Here is a 21,268-nt window from a genome sequence, read left to right as displayed (position 1 = left end):
CCGACTGACTTCTTCAACAACGTCATTACGTCCTTTATCTTTGGTTGACCCATAAGCACGCAGTGCGTGCACACACACACACACACACTACGAGACATCTGGATAGAAGTGGTTCCATCAGGCAGACACCGCGTGGATTCAAGAAGAGCAAGTCCTATTTGACAAACGTACTGGAGTTCTTTGAGGATATAATGAGCGCGGTGGATAGAGGGGAACAGGTGGATGTTGTATACTTGGATTTCCAGAAGGCATTTGATAAGGTGCCGCATAAAAGACTCATCCATAAGATAAGGATGCATGGAGTTGGGGGTAATGTATTAGCATGGATAGAGAATTTGTTAACCAATAGAAGGCAGAGAGTTGGGATAAATGGGTATTTCTCTGGTTGGCAATCAGAAGAGGGCGGGGTGCCGCAGGGGTCAGTGCTGGGCCCGCAAATGTTCACGACATACTTTAAGATTTGGAAGAGGGGACCAAGTCAGGCATATCTCAGTTTGCTGATGACATTAAATTTGGTGGAAAAGCAAATTGTGCAGAGGATGTGGAGAGTCTGCAGAGAGATATAGATAGGTTAAGTGAGTAGAGAAGGGTCTGGCAGATGGAGTACAACGTTGGTAAATGCGAGGTCATCCACTTTGGTGGGAAAAATAGATGATCAGGTTATTATTTAAATGGTGAAAGATTGCAGCATGCTGATGTGCAGAGGGACTTGGGAGTGCTTGTGTATGAATCGCAAAAGGTTGGTTTGCAGGTGCAACAGGTTATCAAGAAGGCAAATGGAATGTTGACCTTCATTGCCAGAGGGATTGAATTTAAGAGTAGGGAGGTTATGCTGCAACTGTACAGGGTATTGGTGAGGTTGCACCTGGACTACTGCATGCAGTTCTGGCCTCCGTACTTGAGGAAAGATATAGTGGCTTTGTAGGCAGTGCAGAGGAGCACCAGGTTGATTCCGGAGATGGCTTAGCCTATGAAGAGAGATTGAGTTGCCTGGGACTGAATTCAGAAGAATGAAAGGGGATCTTATAGAAACGTATAAAATTATGAAAGAGATAGATAAAATAGAGGCAGGAAAGTTGTTTCCACTGGTAGGTGAGACTAGAACCAGAGGACATAGCCTCAAGATTCTGGGAAATAGATCTAGGATGGAGATGAGGAGGAACTGCTTTTCACAGAGAGTAGTAAATCTGTGGAGTTCTCTGCCCAGGGAAGTAGTAGAGGCTACCTCATTAAATATATTTAAGGCACAGTAGGATTTTCGGCATAGTAGGGGAATTAGGGGTTTTGGGGAAAAGGCAGGTAGGTGGATCTGAGTCCACGGCCAGATCAGCCATGATCTTATTGAATGGCGGAGCAGGCTCGATGGGCCAGATGGCTTCCTCCTGCTCCTATTTCTTATGTTCTTGTGTCAGATTATGACCTTGGAGGTCCTGCTCTAATCTCTTGCCTGCCTTCTAAATTTATCTTTCAGGACCTCATCCCTCTTTATCTATGTTGTTACTACCAATGTGAACCACAACCTCTGGCTTTGTACACTTCACCTTCAGAATGCCTTGCAACTGTTCCATGACATCCTTGACCCTGGCACCAAGGAGGCAACCTATTGTCCTAGTTACATGTCAACAACCCCAGAAATGTCTGTCTGTTCCCTTCACTATTGAGTCTCCTACCATTATTGCACTCAAACTCTTGCTTATCCACCCTTGTGCAGCTGAGCCACTCATAGTGCTGTGATCCTGGCCTGGCTGGACTCTCCAGGAATACATTCACCTCCCACCATTTTCCAGTGCAGAGAAACAAATTTGAAATGATGCACCCTGACTACCTGCCAGCTTTTCTCTGTCTGGTGGTCAGATTCATTCTCTAAGCACCTTTCCTTAGGATAACTTTCAGTTGTGAGGTTGTACCATTATGCCCTCAGCTGGAGCTCCATTTCTGAAACCCTGCACTCAAGCTGACCAAAGCAGAGGCACAGAGGAGGATCTCAGAATTCCCACATACTTTGAGCTATGCAACACGTGTTACAGTACTCTGCTGCAATACTTTTAATTTAGAAAGGACCCCTTAAAATGTCATTCAATCTATGTTCTCACACAGTATTTGAATTATTAAAAACAAGTAAAAAAAAATACCAGCCACCTACTTAACTGGCACCACTGTCACACTTCAAGGGCAGAGTTGAGAAGTTCCCACAGACCCTCCTTGCGAGTGCCCTCAGACACCAAAACGATTGCTCTTCCAAGAACAGATATTGGGGGGGGGGGGGCTATGGAGGGGGTGAGAGGAGATATCTGTTGCTGTTTGATATTTCTACTTGAATTGTTAGTGATGATATTAGCCTTAAATAAGTTACTGCACCATTTGTTCAGTGTTCATATAAAGTAACGCCTGTAATTGGTTCTGCCTAGTTTACAGTTAATTGTTGTGAGGTGGTCAAGCCCATATACATACTCCTGCCTCAGGATTCTATAAGGTGTCAATATTTACTGGAAGATGAAGAGGGAGCAGGGAAATGTATGTGGCCCAGGAGCCAGAAATTTAAGAAATAAAAGAAGAAGCATCTTCAAGTAGATTATGGCAGATTCTATCACAATCCCTCTTACTTGTCCTATCATGATTGTGTATTTTAAAAATAATTGAATTTTAGTGTTGAAAATACTCGGAGAGACCCACAATATCTGAATAAAGGAATTTCTCCTGGCTTCAGTCTGAAATAACAAACCTCCCGTTGTGATTGTGCTTCCTAGTAGATTCTCCAGAGGAAATTTCTTCTCTGCGCCAACCTGTTATTCTTTGAAATGCCAGGATGACTCTATGACAATGGTATGGCCTGACAAAGCGTTGTTTTTATTAAAAACTCCTGCCTGGAGAAAATGCAGCAGCTGAGCCACTGATCTTTCTCAGTTATGGCTGGAAGGGAAACAAGTTCTTCATTGAATCTGATCTTTGCTATACTTTGCTATAGAAAAATGGAGGGCTATGTGGGAGGGAGGGGTTTGATAGATCTTAGAGTAGGATAAAATGTTGAAACAACATCATGGGCCGAAGGGCCTGTACTGTGCTGTTATGTTCTATGTGTACTGTGAAATGCAAAATCTTGGCTCAGCATTTATCTCTTGGACTGGTGTATAAAATTGTGCAATGGCCTTGGGCTAATTGTATGCTTGGTGGTTTCTGCTGATTGCAGTAGGATGGTTGAAATTTTTCAATATAAAAGATTGATAATTAATATATAATTAGCTATATTAGTCTGAACTTTAGCTCGGTCTGGAAATGTAAAGTTTCCCACAAGTTATTGGTTTGTTTCTCTTTTTGCATTTGCTGATTATCCCAACTTTCATCCTGACCTGTGCAGGGCAGGTCATGCCTTACAAACTTGATTGAGTTTTTTTGAGGAGGTGACGAAGGAGCTTGAAGAGGGTAAGGCAGTGGATGTTATCTACGTGGACTTTAGTAAGGCATTTGATAAGGTCCTTCGTGGTAGGTTGATTCAGAAGATAAAGATGCATGGGATCCAAGGTGAATTGCAAGTTTGGATTCAGAATTGGCTTACCCTTAGAAGATGGAGAATAGGCGTGGAAGACTGTTACTCTGGCTGGAGGTCTGTGACCAGTAGTGTTCTGCAGGGATCGTTGCTGGGACCCCGATGCTGGAAGTCTGTGACCAGTGGTGTTCTGCAAGGATCGATGCTGGGACCCCGTTGTTTCTGATATATATCAATGATTTGGATGAAAATGTAGATGGGTGGTAGCAAGTTTGTGGACGACACTAAGATTGGTGGAGTTGTGCACTGCGTAAAGGACTATCAAAGAATACAGCGGGATACAGATCATTTAAAGATATGGGCAGATAGTGGCAGATGGAGTTTAATCTGGGCAAGTGTGAGGTGTTGCACTTTGAGAGGTCAAATGAAAGTATACAGTTGATGGTAGGCCCCTTAATAGCACTGAAGTACAGAGGGTTTTTGGGGTCCATAGTTCACTGAAATTGGCTATGCAAGTGAATAAGGTGGTGAAGAAGGCATATGGCATGCTTGCCTTCATTGGTAGGAGTGTTGAGTATAGTGGTAGGTGCCTGGAATGGGTTACCAAGGGTAATAGTGGAAGGAGGCAGTTTGGTGGAGTTTAAGAAGCTTTTCGATAGACACATGAATATGAGGGGAATGGAGGGATATGGGTGATACGCAGGAAGAGGACATTTAGTATTAATTGGCATCAAGATTGACACAACATTGTGGGCCAAATGGCCTGTCCAGTGCTGTACTGTTCTATATTCTACGTTCACAGATTATGATGATGGCTTTTCAATGAAGCACATTTCTGCGGCCCGCTTCCAGAGGAACCATCGTTTGATAAGTGAGATTCTGAGTGAGAGCGTAGTTCCAGATGTCCGTTCTGTGGTGACAACAGCGCGAATGCAGGTTCTGAAACGGCAGGTGCAGTCACTGATGGTTCACCAGGTGAGTAGTAAATTGTGGGGATGATTTTATCCTTCGCAGTTGGAGATTTTAAAATTTGCTCTTAGTTAAAATATTAATACTTCATCATTGTGTACCATCTGGCAGCTTCTCCCAATATGGATTCTGATGTCAACATTATAATGGAAACTTGCAATGAAGTTTTTTTTCTTGTGTTTTTTGCACAAAATCTTTTGCATTTAGTCTTGTTTATCAAGCCCTCATTCTATCTAGAATGTAACAGTCCTTTTCTATGCTGCCTCGTGCTTTAACGGTTTTATTATCAACTCATAAACTGCAGATTCTCACAAGAAAACCCAATTTAAGTTTTTTGGTATTTGTATTCCCATACCAGGGTGAAGGGTTGTCATCACCCATGAAAGCTGCAGTCTCACATAAGCCACTTTATGCTTTTTAAGATTCTTGAAGCCAATATTTTATACCTCTGCTTCTAAAGTTCTTCAAATTGGAATATAACAACTCTTCATTGCCCCATTCAGAACAAATGTAATCTGGCAAATTACTGTCCAATCAATGTACTCTGGATCATCAGCAAAGTGCTGGAAGCTGTGGTTTACAGTGCTATCAAGCAGCACTTACTCACTGATGCCCAGTTTGGGCTCTGCCAGGAACACTTGACTGCAGACCCCATCACAGCCTTGGTCAAAACATGGATCAAAGCTGAATTCCAGAGGTGAGCTCAGAGCAACTGCCCTTGACATCAAGGCAACATTCCACCAAATATGGCATTAAGGCACCCTGGTAAAATAAGTAAGTGAGCATCAGAAGGAGAACACTCTAGTGGTCAGAGTCATTCCTTGCATGTAGGGAAATGGTTATGGTTATTGGAGGTCAATCTTCCCAGCTCCAGGACATTACTGGAGGAGTTCCTTTGGGCAGTATTCCGTCTTCAGCTGCTCATCCATGTCTTTTCTTCCATCATAAGGTGAGAAGTGGAGTTATCCACTGATGATTGCACATGTTCAGTTCTATTCACAACTACTTAGCAAGTAAAGCAGTCCATACCTGCACACAGTATACCACCTAGATAACCATCAGACATGGACTGATAAGTGGCATATAGCATCTGCAACACACAAGCGCCAGGCAGCAATGACCTCCAACATGAGAGTTCCCTGTCATCAATATCGTGGGGTGTTTATTTACCAGAAACACAACTGGACCAGCCACATTATTACTATGGCTATAAGAGCTGGCCAATGTCTCTTGACACCCCAAGCCCTTTCCACCACATACAGGGCACAAATCAGGCGAGTGATGGAATACTCTCCTCTGGTCTAGTTGAGTGCAGCACCAACTACTCTCAAAAAGCTCAGAACCATCTAGAAGAAAACAGCCTGCTGTATTGAGATCCCATCAACCACCCTAAACATTCATTCCTGCTACCACCAGCAAGCAGTGGCTACAGTGTGTTCAATTTATAAGATGCACTACAGTTAATCACCCAGGCTACATTGACAGCACCATCCACACCCCTGACCTCTACTACCAAGGATGAGGGCAGCAGTTGCATGAGAACACCATCACTTGCAGGTTCCCCTTGAAGTTGAATGCCATCATGACTTGGAAGTATTTCACCATTCCTTCATTGTCACTGGATCTGAATCCTGGCACTCCCTTGCCAATACACTTTCACAGGAAAGACAGCAGTAATTCAAGCAGGTGACTCACCACAACCTTCTTGCAAGCATTTAGAGATGGTGAATAAATGCTGACTTTTCCAGCAATGTCCAGATCCCGAAAATGAATGAAAAATAACATGGCCATTCTAAATTTGTACCTTGAATAGCATTGCCAATGCTTCGAGCTGGTTGTGACAATGCAGCTAAACATTTTTCTTAATCCTTTGAGCAACTTTCCAGTGAGTGGAAAGGGTAGAAATGATGTGGGAACTGTGGTTCAACCTGTTGCCCCATCTGTCAACCAGTGTCTCTGGGTTCATTATCCCACTCCTACCACCACTATCAGTGCATGACCCACATTGTTCCTTTGTTGTTATGGTGTTATATTAATAACCCCTGTGATCAACTCGGGCTGCTTCTCCCCTCTGTAATTTTCCTCTGAGACAACTGAGATTGATGATTTAGTGGGTGTTTGGCTGTGTGCAATAACCGTCCTAAACCTTCTCTGATGAACACACAGCAGGTCCCTACTGGCCCTCATGTTTCCAATAATATGTTTAAGTTTAAACTCCCTGTTGATGATTAATAAATAACAGTTGTTCACTGTCGGGTTTTGTTTAGCAGTGCAAAACAAGAAAAGTACTGCTAAGGAGTCTGGAAATGACTCTTCACAACCCCTAAATAATTAATATTTAATGGAAACAAAATCCCTTTCCCTTTAGCGGAAATTGGAAGCAGAGCTCCTTCAGATTGAGGATCGCCACCAAGACAAGAAGAGGAAATTCCTTGAAACCACAGAGTCATTTAATAATGAGCTGAAACGGGTAAGAATATTCTAGGGATTGGCAGGTGTTCTTCTCTCAAAGCTGATGTAGATGTTGGTCAACAACTATAATTGTTGCATTTAGGTGGTTCAGTCAGTTAATTTTATTATGAGTTGCAGAGTGTGATGCCATGATATCCTGCTCAATTTTGTGGAACATCCTAAACCTTTCCTATCCATGTATCTGTTCAACTGTCTTACAAAAGTTGTTATGTACCTGCCTCAACCACTTCCTCTAGCAGCTCATTCCACATACATTACCACCCTTAGTGTAAAATTTAAAAAGTAGGTGCCCCTCAAGTTCCTATTTAATCTTTCCCTTCTCGCCTTAAACCTATACCCTCTAGTTCTTAATTCCCCATCCCTGGGGAAAAAGACCCTATTTATGCCCCTCATGATTTTATACATCTCTAAGATCACCTCTCAGTCTCCTACACTCCAATGAATAAAATCCTAGCCTGTCCAACCTCTCCCTATAACTCAGTCCCTCAAGCCCTGGCAACATCCTTGTAAATCTTTTCTGCATTCTTTCCTATAGCAGAATGATCAAAACTGAATACACTACTCCCAAGTGTGGCCTCACCAGCGTCTTATACAACCGCACCGTGACTTCCCAACATTTATACTCCATGCCCTGACTGATGAAGGCCACTGCCAAAAGCCTTCACCACCCTGTCTACCTGTGACACCCCTTTCAGGGAATCATGTATTTGAACTCCAAGATCCCTCTGTTCTACAACACTCTCCAGGACTCTACCGTTCACTGTAAGTTTACATGTCAGTTGGTTTGGGTTATATTAAAGTCAAATCTCAGCTTCAGTGTTTTATTTTAGTTGCCTTCACCTGTTGTTTGTAACTGAAAAGAATACATTGCAAGAACAGCCTGGTTCTGTGTGACACCAGGGAAAACATTAACTGCAGCTCAGTTTTTTTTTCCTTGGCTGAATATTTATTTGGTGCTAATATTACAGGACAGACCAGAGCTGGGAACAGAGTACGAGTAGGAATGCTAAAGTAGGTGTAAGAATCAGTCGACAGCAATGAAGGTGTTCTGTAGACAAGCTAATATACACAAACAATATAAGGTTTTAATGTTGAGTTAAACTGAGCTGAATCCAAAACTGTCTGAAGTGTAGAAATATGACCTTAATATAACCCAAACCAACCGACATGTAAACTCTCAGTGAATGGTCGGGTCCTGGGGAGTGTTGTAGAACAGAGGGATCTTGGAGTTCAAGTGCATGATTCCCAAGAGAGGGGTGTCACATGTAGACAGGGTGGTGAAGGCTTTTGGCAGTGGCATGGAGTATAAATGTTGGGAAGTCACAGTGCAGTTGTATAAGACACTGGTGAGGCCACACTTGGAGTATTGTATTCAGTTTTGATCATTCTGCTATAGGAAAGCACCAGCGCCTCTACTTCCTCAGGAGGCTAAAGAAATTTGGTTTGTTCCCTTTGACTCTCACCAACTTTTACTGATGCACTATAGAAAGCATCCTATCTGGATGTATCACGGCTTGGTACGGCAACTGCTCTGCCCAGGACCGCAAGAAGCTGCAGTGAGTTGTGGACACAGCCCAACGCATCACGGATATCAGCCTCCCCTCCTTGGACTCTGTCTTTACCTCTCGTTGTCTTGGTATAACAGCCAGCGTAATCAAAGACCCCACCCACCCGGGACATTCTCTCTGCTCTCCTCTTCCATCGGGTAGAAGATACAGGAGCCTGAGGGCACGTACCACCAGACTTAAGCTCAGCTTCTACCCCACTGTGATAAGACTATTGAACGGTTCCCTTATACAATGAGATGGACTATGACCTCACGAACTACCTCGTTGTGACCTTGCACCTTAATGCACTGCACTTTCTCTGTAGCTGTGACACTTTACTCTGTACTGTTACTGTTTTTACCTGTACTACATCAATGCAATCTGTACTAACTCAATGTAACTACACTGTGTAATGAATTGACCTGTACGATCGGTTTGTAAGACAAGCTTTTCACTGTCAATAATAAACCAATACCAATATACAACTGATATCCATTTCGAAGACTGAAGGAATTGCATTGGGAAATTGATGGGACAGAGAACGGACTAAAATGTGGCAAATAGAATTTAAAACCAGGAAGTCTGAGGTGGCATTAAAGCACGGTCCTTGGAATAGGAGGGATATTAGGGGAGACTTTCGTAGAATATGCTGTAAAGAAGGAGCCATTAAGTCAAACTTGTCAGGGTTGGACGCAGGGCATTAGACTTGTGGCCACTGGTTGATAACGCCTTTAAAAAGCTGATGTATTTCTAATTTTTAGTAGAAAATATAGGGTATTAAAGTAATGAAACATTGTTAACCCTAATCAAAACCCGAATAAAACACTGTTTAGTGTAGTGGATATAGTATTAAGTCCCATGTTGAAAGAAGGGGTTAGAAGCTATGAATAGGCTACAAAAGGATAACTCCTATGAAGAGGATCAGCTATCAAGAAAATTTTGTAATATCAGTGATTTCAGTGAATATTGTAAACCTGTAACTTGCCACCTTGACTTGTCTTTGATTCAATGTGCTACTTGATGAAGTTACAATGAAACTAGTTTGGCAGAGGGATGGGAACCGGAGTGATATGTTAGAGGTTGGTGCATTTCATGTACAAGTAGATGCAGAGTGTAGAAAGACTGTGAGGAAGGATAGGCAGTTGAAAGGGCAAAATTGCAATCAATTGGATGGGGCTGAAGTGTGTCCACTTTAATGCGAGAAGTATCAGGAACAAGGGTGATAAACTTATAGCATGGGTAAGTACATGGAACTATGACATTGTGGCCATTACAGAGACTTGGCTGTCACAAGGGCTGCTGGATATCCTGGGATTTAGATGTTTCAAAAGAGATGGGAACAGAAGTAAAAGAGGTGGGGGAGTGGCTTTGCATCAGAGACGGTATCACAGCTGTAGAAAGGGAGGATGTCCTGGAGGGATCATCTACTGAGTCAGTGTGGGTGGAATTCAGAAACAGGAGCGATCACTCTATTGGGAGTATTCTACAGACCCACCAATAACAGCAGAGACACTGAGGAGCAGATCAGAAGGCAGATTTTGGAAAAGTGCAAAAATAACAGGGTTGTTGTCATGGGTGATTTCAACTTTCCTAATATTAATTGGCACCTCTGTAGTGTAAAGGGGACAGATGGGGCAGACTTTGTTAGGTGTGTCCAAGAAGGCTTCCTGACACAGTATATGGACAGGCCGACTTGAGGAGAGGCCATTCTGGACCTGGTACTAGGCAATGAGCCTGATCAGGTTTCAAATATCTTGGTGGGAGAGCATTTTGGAGACAGTGACCATAACTCCTTGACTTTTACCATAGCCTTGGAGAGGGATAGGAGCAGACAATGTGGGAAATTATTTAATTGGGGGAGGGGGAGTTATGATGCCATTAGGCAGGAACTTGGGAGTGTAAATTGGGGAAGTGCACAACAAATGTGGAGGTTGTTTAGGGAGTACTTGCATGGGTTTCTGTATAGGTTTGTCCCATTGAGGCGGGTAACAATGGTAGAGTGAAGGAACCATGGTTGACAAGAGACTTAGAATATCTTGTCAAGAGGAAGAAAGAAGCTTACCTAAGGTTTAGAAAGCAGGGATCAGACAGGGCTCTGGAGAGTTGCAAGGCAGCCAGGAGGGAGCTTAAGAATAGACTCGGGAGAGCTAGAAGGGGCCACGAGAAGCCCTTGGCGAGTAGGATTAAGGAAAACTCCAAGGCATTCTACATGTACTGTATGTGGAGAATAGGAGGATGACTCAAGTGAGGGTAGGGTCAATCAGGGATAAAAGGGGAAACCTGTGCCTGGAGTCAGAAGGGTAGGGGAGGTCCTTAATGAATACTTTGCTTCAGTATTCACTAGTGAGAGAGAGACTTTGATATTTGTGAGGATTGCATACAACAGGCTGAAATGCGAGGGCATGTCAAAGTGAAGAAAGATGTGCTGGGATTTTTGAAACACATTAGGAAAGATAAGTCACTGGGGCCAGATGGGATGTATCCAAGGTTATTATGGGAAGCGAGGGAAGAGATTGCTGTACCTTTGGTGATGATCTTTGTGTCCTCACTGGTCACAGGAGTACTGCCAGATGTAGTGGAGGGAGAGAAAAAATGTTGTTCCTTTGTTCAAGAAAGGGAGTAGGGATAACCCTGGCAATTACAGACCAGTGAGTCTTACTTCAGTGGTGGGCAAATTACTGGAGAAGATTCTTAGAGATGGGATTTATAAGCATTTGGAGAAGCATAGGCTGATTAGGGACAGTCAGCATGGCTTTGTGAGGGGCAGGTCTTGCCTCATGAGCCTGATTGAATTCTTTGAGGATGTGACAAAGCACATTGAAGGTAGACCAATGGATGTGGTGTACATAGATTTTAGTAAGGTATTTGATAAGGAAAGCTCATTCAGAAAGTCAGGATGCATGGGATCCAGGGAAACCTGGCTGTGTGGATTCAGAATTGGCTCGCCCATAGAAGACAGAGGGTGGTTGTAGATGGAGAGTATTCTTCCTGGAGGTCAGTGACCAGTGGTGTTCTGCAGGAATCTGTTCCTGGACCCCTGCTCTTTGTGATTTTTATAAATGACTTGGATGAGGATGTAGAATGGTGGGTTAGTAAGTTTGCAGATGATACAAAGGTTGGTGGTGTTGTGGAAAGTGTAGAAGTTTGCTGTAGGTTAAAATAGGACATTGATAGGATGCAGAGCTGAGCTGAGGTGGCAGGTGGAGTTCAACCCAGAAAAGTGTGAAGTTGATACACTTTGGAAGATCGAATTTGAAGGCAGAATACAAAGTTAATGGCAGGACTCAGCAGTGTGGAGGAACAGAGGGATCTTGGGGTCCACGTCCATAGGTGGCCGCGCAGGTCGATAGGTTTGTTGAAAAGGCATATGGTGTGTTGGCCTTCATTATTCGGGGTATTGAGTTTAAGAGCCATGAGGTAATGTTGCAGCTCTGGTTAGACCACACTTGGGGCATTGTGTTCAGTTCTGGTTGCCTCATGATAGGAAAGATGTGAATACTTTGGAGAGGATGCAGAGGAGATTTACCAGGATGCTGCGTGGATTGGGGAGCACATCTTATGAGGACAGCTGAGCGAGCTAGGCCTTTTCTCTTTGGAGAAGGAGGATGAGAGGTGATGTGATAGAGGTGTACAAGATAAGAGACGTAGATCGAGTGGACAGTCAGAGACGTTTTCCCCAGGGCAAAAATGGCTAACACGAGGGGACATAATTTTAAGATGATTGGAGAAAGCTATGGGGGGGATGTCAGAGGTGAGTTTTTTACACAGAGAGTGGTGGGTGCATGGAATGCACTGCCTTAAGATACTCTTAGATAGGCACATGAATGATAGAAAAATGGAGGGCTGTGTGGGAGGGAAGGGTTAGGTAGATCTTGGAGCAGGATAAAATGTCGGCACAACATCGTGGGCCAAAGGGCCTGTACTGTGCTGTGTTCAACGTTCTATGAAATGCTCCAATTTTGGCCTTGTGCTTCCACTGTCTCCCTTACCCTTCTATTGGCCACCATTCACCCTTTAGCCTCCAAATCTCTGAGCTCAAGAATTCATTCCTAGGCCACACCACGTCTTGGCCCTGCTCGGTTGCCCTTTTAAAATGTACACTTTTGGTCAACTGCCCCATTCTTTCCTTTTCCTGGCTCTGCCCAATTCTGCTTGACAACACTGGTGAATTTCTGAGGAGTTTACTGTACTAAAGCTATCAGACAAATGTGGGTTATCAGGGAATAGTTGTGCAGCTAATATTTACTCACATGCTAGGTGAAGATCGAATCTTCTGCTTCCTGCAGCTTTTTATTTTAACCTCCCTTCTCCTTCCTTTGTTTAGTTATGCAATTTGAAGGTGGAGGTCGACATGGAGAAAATTGCAGCTGAAATTGCGCAGGCTGAAGAGCAGGCCCGCAAGCGCCAGGAGGAGAGGGAAAAGGAGGCCGAGCATGCAGATCAACGCCAGAGCAATACACCCGAGGAGCCCCCGAGCAGCAGTGAGGCCGAAGAATCCAAAGTGGAGGAAACACCCATGGACATAGGTAACGAACCGGATGGGCTGAAGTGTTGCTGCAGAGAACAGTGATTTATTCATGTTAATTCTTGTGATGCAAGTGTCTGGCAGTTTACCAGTATTTATTCCCCTTGGTTGCCTTTTTGAACCTGTAGTTCTTGCAGTGGATTCCACTGTGTTATTGGAAAATAATCTTTAGGATTCTCACTGCTGATTTGTGCTTGTAGCCTTGGGGCATTAGGAGGAGTCATTTGCTGCAGGCTATCCAGCCTCTGACCTACTTTTGGAATAACAGTGTTTATGTGGCCAGTCCACTGAAGTTTGGGTCAGTGATGACCCCAGGTTGTTGATGGTAATAGGTTCAACAGTAGTATGTCAGCAGGAGGTGGTAAGATGACTGCTTTTTAGAGATGGTCCTTGCCTTCTATTTGTATGGTCTTCCAGGTTGATGCTAAAGTGAGGGATATTCCAGGCTATGAGATTCAAGGTTGTGTTGGAACATGATTCTGCTGTTAGTGTGGCCTTCTTGTGCACTGTTTTGAATCAGTATTATTTACTGTGATGGACAGTGTCCTTCAGTGTGAAAATGGTCACTATTACCAGTACTTTTATGTGAAGTTGCATGTCCAAAAGGCAGATTGGGAAGGAATGTTGAAAGTTTTCACTACCTGTTGTAGGTCCAATTTGGCAGCTCTTTCCTTCAGGATTAGGCTAGTTTGGTCGGTTGTTAGTGATGGATTTTGGACTTCAAAATCCCACCTCAAGTATCCTTGCTGTCCTCTGTGCTTCTTCAGTGGAGCTAGTTTTTCCACTCAAGATCTATTAATTGCACACAAACTATTAGTGGGATTTGAACATATTTCTTGTTAGCCCCCGTCTAAGTGTAGTAACACAATCTCAATGGAAGTAGGAGCAGCCTGATGATTTGTAGCAGTGCAAGAAACTATGTCCATATTTGAGTGCAAAAAACTATAGCTGATTATGTATACCAACAATCATTACATTTGTATTGCATTACTTTTATTTAAGTGGTCAGAGATTGTAAGGTGTAGGTATTTGGAAGGACCTGGGTGTCCTTGTACAGAAATTATTGGAAGTTAACATTAAGGTACAGGAAGCAATCAGGAAAACAAATTGGCCCTTTTTGAAGGATAACTTAAGTACAATACAAGGGAGAAGATGTCTTATGTTAGTTATATAGGGGCCCTGGTGAGACTCCACCTGAAATATTGTGCATAGGTCTGGTCTCCCTACTGAAGGAAGAATATACTTGGGATAGAGGGATTGCAGGGAGGTTTTACCAGATTGATTCTTGGATCACGGAGGTGGGGGGTTGGGATGTGATGTTTTTTGCCTTATGACAAAAGAATTAGGGAGACTGGGCCTATATTTTCACAGGTTTAGAAGGATGAGATATTTCATTAAAAGGTACAAAATTCTGATGGGGCTTGGATAGATGCAGGAATGATGTTTCCCCTGGATGGGTCTAGAGCTAAAGGACATGGTTTCAAAATGACATTCAGCTATTCAACAACTGGGATGAGGAGAAATTTCTTCAGTCAGAAGGTGGTAAATCTTTGAAGTTCTGTAACCCAAGAGGGTTATGGAGGCTAAGTCGCTGGGAATATTGAAGATAGAGAATGATAGATATTGAGGGAATCGAGGGATAGTGATCACTGAGGTTAAATTAACATGCCTGTAATTGCTGGGCCTATCCTTGCTTCCTTTTTGGACAAAGGAGTAACATTCACTACTCTTCGGTCCTCTGCCCCATATCCAAAGAGTGTGTCATGGTTCCAGTTAATGCCCCTACAATTTCCTCCAGTACTTCTCTCAGAATCTTTGGATGCATCCCAAAGGGACACATCATAGCTGTGAAGTGCAAGTCAGCACTGTTGCTGAAACCTAAACACAGAAGGAGAATGTTGGAAGTGGTCAGGAGATCAGGCAGTGTTTATAGAGAGAGGCAAACTACTACTATTACAGATAGGTAACCTGACAGCAGATGAAAATATATTTAAGCATATTTGATGAGAATGAGGTATTGGAGCATGTGAAAGATAAAACATGATGTCAACTTTAATAGAACTGTCTATATCAGATTAGGTCATTTCTGCTGCAACTCATCCATGAAATGGGTATTATCACAGTTTCTCTTTTGTAAGGTTATGGTGAAGTGCTTGATTGTACTAATTTTCTAAATACCCTGCTATTGCTTCACTCCTAGTGAGTTCTGCATTTTCGCAGTGACAGATGATGACGTGTCTAGTTTCGTTCTTTCTGTGAGCGGTGGGTTGGCTGTTAGGTTGTCTCTACTTCCCTCCCACTGGCCCCACCAGCTTATCTCCCCTCTGCTGTCCTGCACTTCACTCTCCCCTTTTCTCTGGTCTCCCACTACCCGGTTCACTTTCTTCAGGCAGCTTGTCACATGGGCGGTCAGGATGATGGTAAATGAGTGAGACGAGCAGTGTTCTAGGAGAAATCTGCTGCCATTCTCCAACAAAATCTGCGATCCACCACAAAGGTGTAAACAACTCTACTTAAAGAACAACTGTTCTATCCTGTTCCAACATACTACCAGTTTTTATTTGTGTTTAACAGACTGGTGCAGGGCAATGTTTTCTATGATCTTTGCCCAGTTCTATTTGGGAAAGGGTGGAAACTGCAGATACTTTTAATCCCAGTTTGTGGTATGCAGGTCAGGTTGTCTGCCTGGTGATGGGTGTGTTTGAGACTGCATGACTTCATACTGTGAATACCTGTTGATAAAGGTTCAGTTGTCAGCTGCTGGCCATCTTATTTATCTTCAAAAAGGAGGACTTTTTTTTCTGGTCCAATTTTGTTGAATGCTTTTGAATGAATTTAACTACTGTGTTTATCTTGGAATGATCCACAGATGTTGTTCTCAGAGTAAAAAGAAATTCCTTTTAGGTATGACCTGTTTTACAGGTTTGATCTTGTCAAGCACAGACTGCACAATGTTTCAACAAGACATCTGGATTAGCTTTGATTCAAAACTATGTTGATGACCAGATGTCAGCCTTACAGAACATTCCTAGATAGCCACCGTGCCAGAGATCATAGTCATACAGCACTGAACCAGGCCCTTCAGCCCAACCTGTCCATGCCAAATGTGTTGTCCAGTGAGCTAGTCCCGTTTGGCCCATAGCCCTCTAAACCTCCTCTATCCATGTATTATTTAGATGGCTTTTAAATGTTGCTAATATGCCCTCCTCAACCACTACTTCTGGCAGCTCATTCCAAATACACACCACCCTTTGCATCAAGAAGCTGCCCCTGATGTCCCTTTTAAATCTCTCGCCTCTGATCTTAAACCTATGCTCTCTTGTTTTTAGCACCCCCTTCCTGGGAAAAAGACTATGTGCTTTCACCCTGTCTATGCCCCTCATATCTTCCATCATCGCCCCTCAATCTGCCTCATTCCAGGGAAGTCTACGCAACCTCTCCTTGTAACTCGGGCGCCTAAATCCAGGCAACATCCTGGTAATTCTTATCTGCAATCTTCCTAGTTTAATAACATCTTCCCTATAACAGGGTGACCAAAACTGCATACAATACTCCAAGTGCACCCTCACCAGCGTATTATATAACTGCAACATAACTTCCCAACTCCTATACTCAATGCCCTGACTGATGAAGGCCAGTGTACCAAGTGCCTTCTCACCACCCTATCTACCTGTGATGCCATTTTCAGCAAACTGTACACTTGCACTCCTAAGTCCCTCTGTTCCTTAACACTTCCCAGGGCCCTCCCATTCACTGTATGAGTCCTAGCCTGGTTTGATTTTCCAAAATGCAATACCTTATTTATCTGGATTCAGCATCATTTGCCAATCCTCAGCCCACATACTTAGCTGATCAAGATCCCCCTGTAACTTTTCATAACGTTCTACACTGTCTACAACACCACCTACTTACTAACCGTGTCTTGTACATTCACATCCAAATCGTTTATATAAATTATAAACAATAAAGGTCCCAGCACTGACCCCTGTGGCACACCACTAAACACCAGTCTGAGAAACAACCCTCGACCATCACCTTTTGCTTCCTACCACTGAGCCAATTATGAATCCAGTGAGCTATCTCCCCCTAGATCCCTCCAAGACTAGCCTGCCATGAGGGACCTTGTCAAAGGTTTTGCTAAAGTCCATATAGACAACATCCACTGCCCTACCCTCATCTAGCTTTTTGGTTACCTCCTCGAAGAACCGAGAGGTTTGTCAGACACAACTTCCCATGTATAAAGCCATGCTGACTGTCCCGAATCAGACCCTGTCTCTCCAAATTTTGGTTGATCCTGTGCCTCAGATTCCCTTACAGCAACTTACCCACCATTGACATCAGACTCATTGGCCTGTAATGTCGTGGCTTGTTTTTGCGACTCTTTTTATACAATGGCACCACATTAGCCACTCTCCAGTCCTCCAGAACCTCACCTATGGCCAGAGATGAAGCAAAAATTTCTGCAAGGGCCTCCACAATTTCTTCTCTACGTCCCACAAGGTCCGGGAATGCATCAGCTCAGACCCTGGGGATTCATCCACCTTAATACACTCTTAAGACCTCCAATACCTCCTCCCTGCTAATTTGTATGTGGTCCAAGACATCATCACTCATTTTCTCCTATTTCCTTAGCTTCCATCGTTTTCTTTACAGTAAAAACTGAAGAGAAATATTCATTTAAAAATGTCTCTCCCATTTCCTTTGGTTCCACACACAGGCGGCCATGCCTATCTTTAAGGGGACCTATTCTCTTCTTGGCCACCCTTTTATTCTTAATGTACCTGTAGAATCGCCTGGGATTTTGCCTTGCCTTGCCTGCCAGATCCTTCTTGTATCTTCTTTATGCCTTCCTAATTTCTCCCTTAAGTGCATTCCTACACTTCCTGTAGTCATCAATTGAGTCACTAGTTCCCAATTGCTTATGCACAGTGTATGCCTCCCTCTTTTTCTTAACCAGAGCCTCAATATTTCTTGTCAATCAGGGTTCCCAAAATCTATCAGACTATCAGCCTTCCCCTTCACCCTAACAGGAATATTCAGGTCCTGAACTCTTGACGTCACATTTTTTTGGAAGCCTCCCACTTGGTAGTCACTCCTTTCCCTGTAAACAATCTCACCCAGTGAAAACTGAAGAAAAATATTCATTAAAAATCCCATCTAATGGCTCCAAAATTTACTCTGCCCTAGTTCAGGATCTTAACCTGTGAACTGGTCATATCCTTTTCCATAACTATTTTAAAGCTAATAGAATTACGGTCATTGGTTCACTAACAGACACTTATGCCCCTTGCCCTACCTCATGTCCCAGAAAGAGGTTCAGTGTTGCACCCTCTCTAGTAGGTCCCTTTATAAACAAGCTGAAACGGGAGGATCCAGTACAGAAAGTTGTACAGTGCTCGACCAACTGCAATTTGCCTACTGTCAAAACAAGTCTATGGCGGATGCCATCTCTCTGGCCCTACGCTCATCTCTGGAGTGTCTAGACAGTAAAGACACCTACATTAGACTATTGTTTATTGACTACAGCTCTGCCTTCCATACTATAATTCTAAGCAAACTCATCATCGAACTCAGAGACCTCGGACTCAAAACTTCGCTCTGCAACTGGATCCTAAACTTCCTGACCAATAGACCACAATCAGTGAGGATAGGCAGCAACACCTCCGCCACGATTATGCTTAACACTGGTGCCCCACAAGGCTGAATCCTCAGCCCCCTACTCTACTCCCTATACACTGTGTGGCAGATTCTGCTCTAACTCCATCTACAAGTTTTTAGATGACAGTAGTGGGCTGTATCTCAAATAACGATGAGTTGGAGTACAGGAAGAGATACAGAGCTTAGTAACATTGTGTCATGACAGCAACGTTTTCCTCAATGTCAGCAAAACAAAAAGGCTGGTCATTGACTTCAGGACGGGGGGGGGGATGTCGGTGGTACACATGCACCTTTCTACATCAATGGTGCTAAGGTTGAGAGGGTTGAGGGCTTTCAGTTCCTAGGAGTGAATATCACCAATGGCCTGTCCTGGTGCAACCACATAGGCACCAGAGCCAAAAAACCTCACCAGTGCCTCTACTTCCTCAGGAGGCTGCAGAAATTTTGCATGTCTCCTTTGACACTCACCAACTGCTTTCGATGCATCATAGAAAGCATCCTATCCGGATATCTCATGGCTTGGTATGACAACTGCTCTGTCTGGGATCACAAGAAACTGCAGAGAGTTGTGGACACAGCTCAGTACATCACGGAAACCAGCCTCCCCTCCATGGAGTCTGTCTATACTGCCTCAGTAAAGCAGCCAACATCATCAAAGACCTCACCCACCTGGGACATTCTCTCTTCTCCCCTTTCCCATCAGGCAGAAGATACAAAAGCCTGAAAGCATGTACTACCAGGCTTAAGGACAGCTTCTATCCCGCTGTTACAAGACTATTGAATGGTCCCCCAATATGATAAGATGGACTCTTGCCCTCCCGTTAGGACCTTGTACCTTGTTGGCTGCCTGCACTGCACTTTCTCTGTATTGTAACACTTTATTCTGCATTCTGTTATTGGTTTACCTTGTAACTTCCTCAATGTACTGTGTAATGAAGTAACAATAATAATAAGGAAGCTTTCTTACACACATTTCACAAACTCCACTTCATCCAAGCCTTTTACACTATGGTTGGCCCAGTCAATATTAGGGAAGTTAAAATCTCCCACTAATACTATCTATTATCTCTACAACTAGCTGCAGTTTCTGAACTGGAAATGAGAATGTGCAGGAGGGAACACAAGGGGGGATAAAAAGTGCTGAAGGATCAAATTAAAGTAAAGCAAAGTCACTACAATTGCATGGATTGAGAATGTCACTGAATTAGTTCACGTTGACTTTTGTTATAATAAAACTAGTTCCAATTCGTGAACTGCAAATTTAATTTGTAGTTAGTTCAGCAACACACTACACCCATTGACAATTGACGTACCTTCCTGGTTAAGATTTTGGCAATTGTACACTAGATGCAAAATCATTCATAAAAGCTTTCTATTTCACCTCCACAGATTTTGATAGTGGTGCTGGATAAAACGTGCCAAACCACTAAATGCATTTCTGAGCACAAGCAAAATTACTGAAGGCATATTTCTAAATTCTTGCTTTTTCTCCTTGATCTATGATTTAAAATAGTCATTTAGCATCTTACTGTAAGAATTGGATGAGCCCATCCTGTCCTATGGAGAAGGAGCTTTTGCTCAGACATCAAATTAGATGCTTTGAACACGGAAACTGCTCTGGTTTTGCTGCATGTACTTTGCTAAGAATAAATTTCATGTTTTGTATGGATGTAAAGAATGCATTTGAACAGGATGTGGTCAGTGCAGGTGGTATGGAGTGCTCAACTCTGAGGTGAGTGAGCTGAAATCGTGGTGTGATCTGCTACCAGGGAAGAGCTTTGTAAAACTGATAATTTATTGACACGTACTGAGGTACAGTGGAAAAACTTGTCTTGCATACCGTCCAGTCAGATCAATTCATTACAACTGTGTATTGAGGTAGTACAAAGTAAAAACAATAACAGAGTGCATTCCCGGATATGCCAGGTAATCTACTAAATTATAACAGTGGGCTGGGGCACAAAACTGACTTCCCACAGATGCTGCTTGACCTGCTAATTTTTTTTTAAAGCATTTTCTGTTTCTGTTTCAGATTTCCAGCATCTGTAGTGTTTTATTTTCACTATATTCTAATATAGCCTCTCCAGGGCTCTATGCAGTTGGAACAACTCGTAGAGTCATACAGCATCGAAGCAGCCCCCCTTGGCCCAACTGATCCATGCCAACCAAGATGCGCTATACAAACCAGTCCCTTTTGCCAGGGTTGGCCCATAACCTTCTAAACCTTTCCCATCCATGTCCTTGTCCGACTGTCTTTTAAAAGTTGTTATTGTGCCTGCCTCTACTGCCTCCTCTGGCAGCTGATTCCACATAGATACCACCATTTGTGTAAAGAAGTTGCCACTCAAGTTCCTATTAAATCTTTCCCCTCTCACCTTAAACCTATGCCCTCTAGTTCTTAATTCCCTGGGGGAAAGACTGAGTGCATTCACCCTATCTATACCCTTCATGATTTTATACACCTCTATAACATCACCCCTCAGTCTCCTACGCTCTAAGGAATAAAGTCCTCGTCTGTCCAACCTCTCCCTTAACTCAGTCCCGCAAGTCCTGGCAGCATCCTTGTACATCATCTTTACACTTGTACTGAAACAAAGGCCAAATAACACTTGC

General features: G+C 43.3%; 1 protein-coding gene across 3 annotated transcripts in view; it reads left to right on the top strand.

Moving 5' to 3' along the window:
* The window catches only part of smarce1 (SWI/SNF related, matrix associated, actin dependent regulator of chromatin, subfamily e, member 1), a 75,832-nt gene that overhangs the window by 50,137 nt on the left and 4,427 nt on the right, over positions 1-21,268 (top strand). For all 3 annotated transcript variants that reach the window (XM_052038742.1, XM_052038741.1, XM_052038740.1), the window contains 3 exons: positions 4,287-4,459; positions 6,822-6,923; positions 12,797-12,998. In XM_052038742.1, the coding sequence (XP_051894702.1) occupies positions 4,287-4,459; positions 6,822-6,923; positions 12,797-12,998 (477 nt within the window). The remainder of the gene's footprint in view (positions 1-4,286; positions 4,460-6,821; positions 6,924-12,796; positions 12,999-21,268) is intronic.

Source organism: Pristis pectinata, chromosome 25 (genome assembly GCF_009764475.1).
Source record: "Pristis pectinata isolate sPriPec2 chromosome 25, sPriPec2.1.pri, whole genome shotgun sequence".
NCBI classification, from domain to species: domain Eukaryota; kingdom Metazoa; phylum Chordata; class Chondrichthyes; order Rhinopristiformes; family Pristidae; genus Pristis; species Pristis pectinata.
This window is presented reverse-complemented; position numbering and strand designations above follow the sequence as displayed.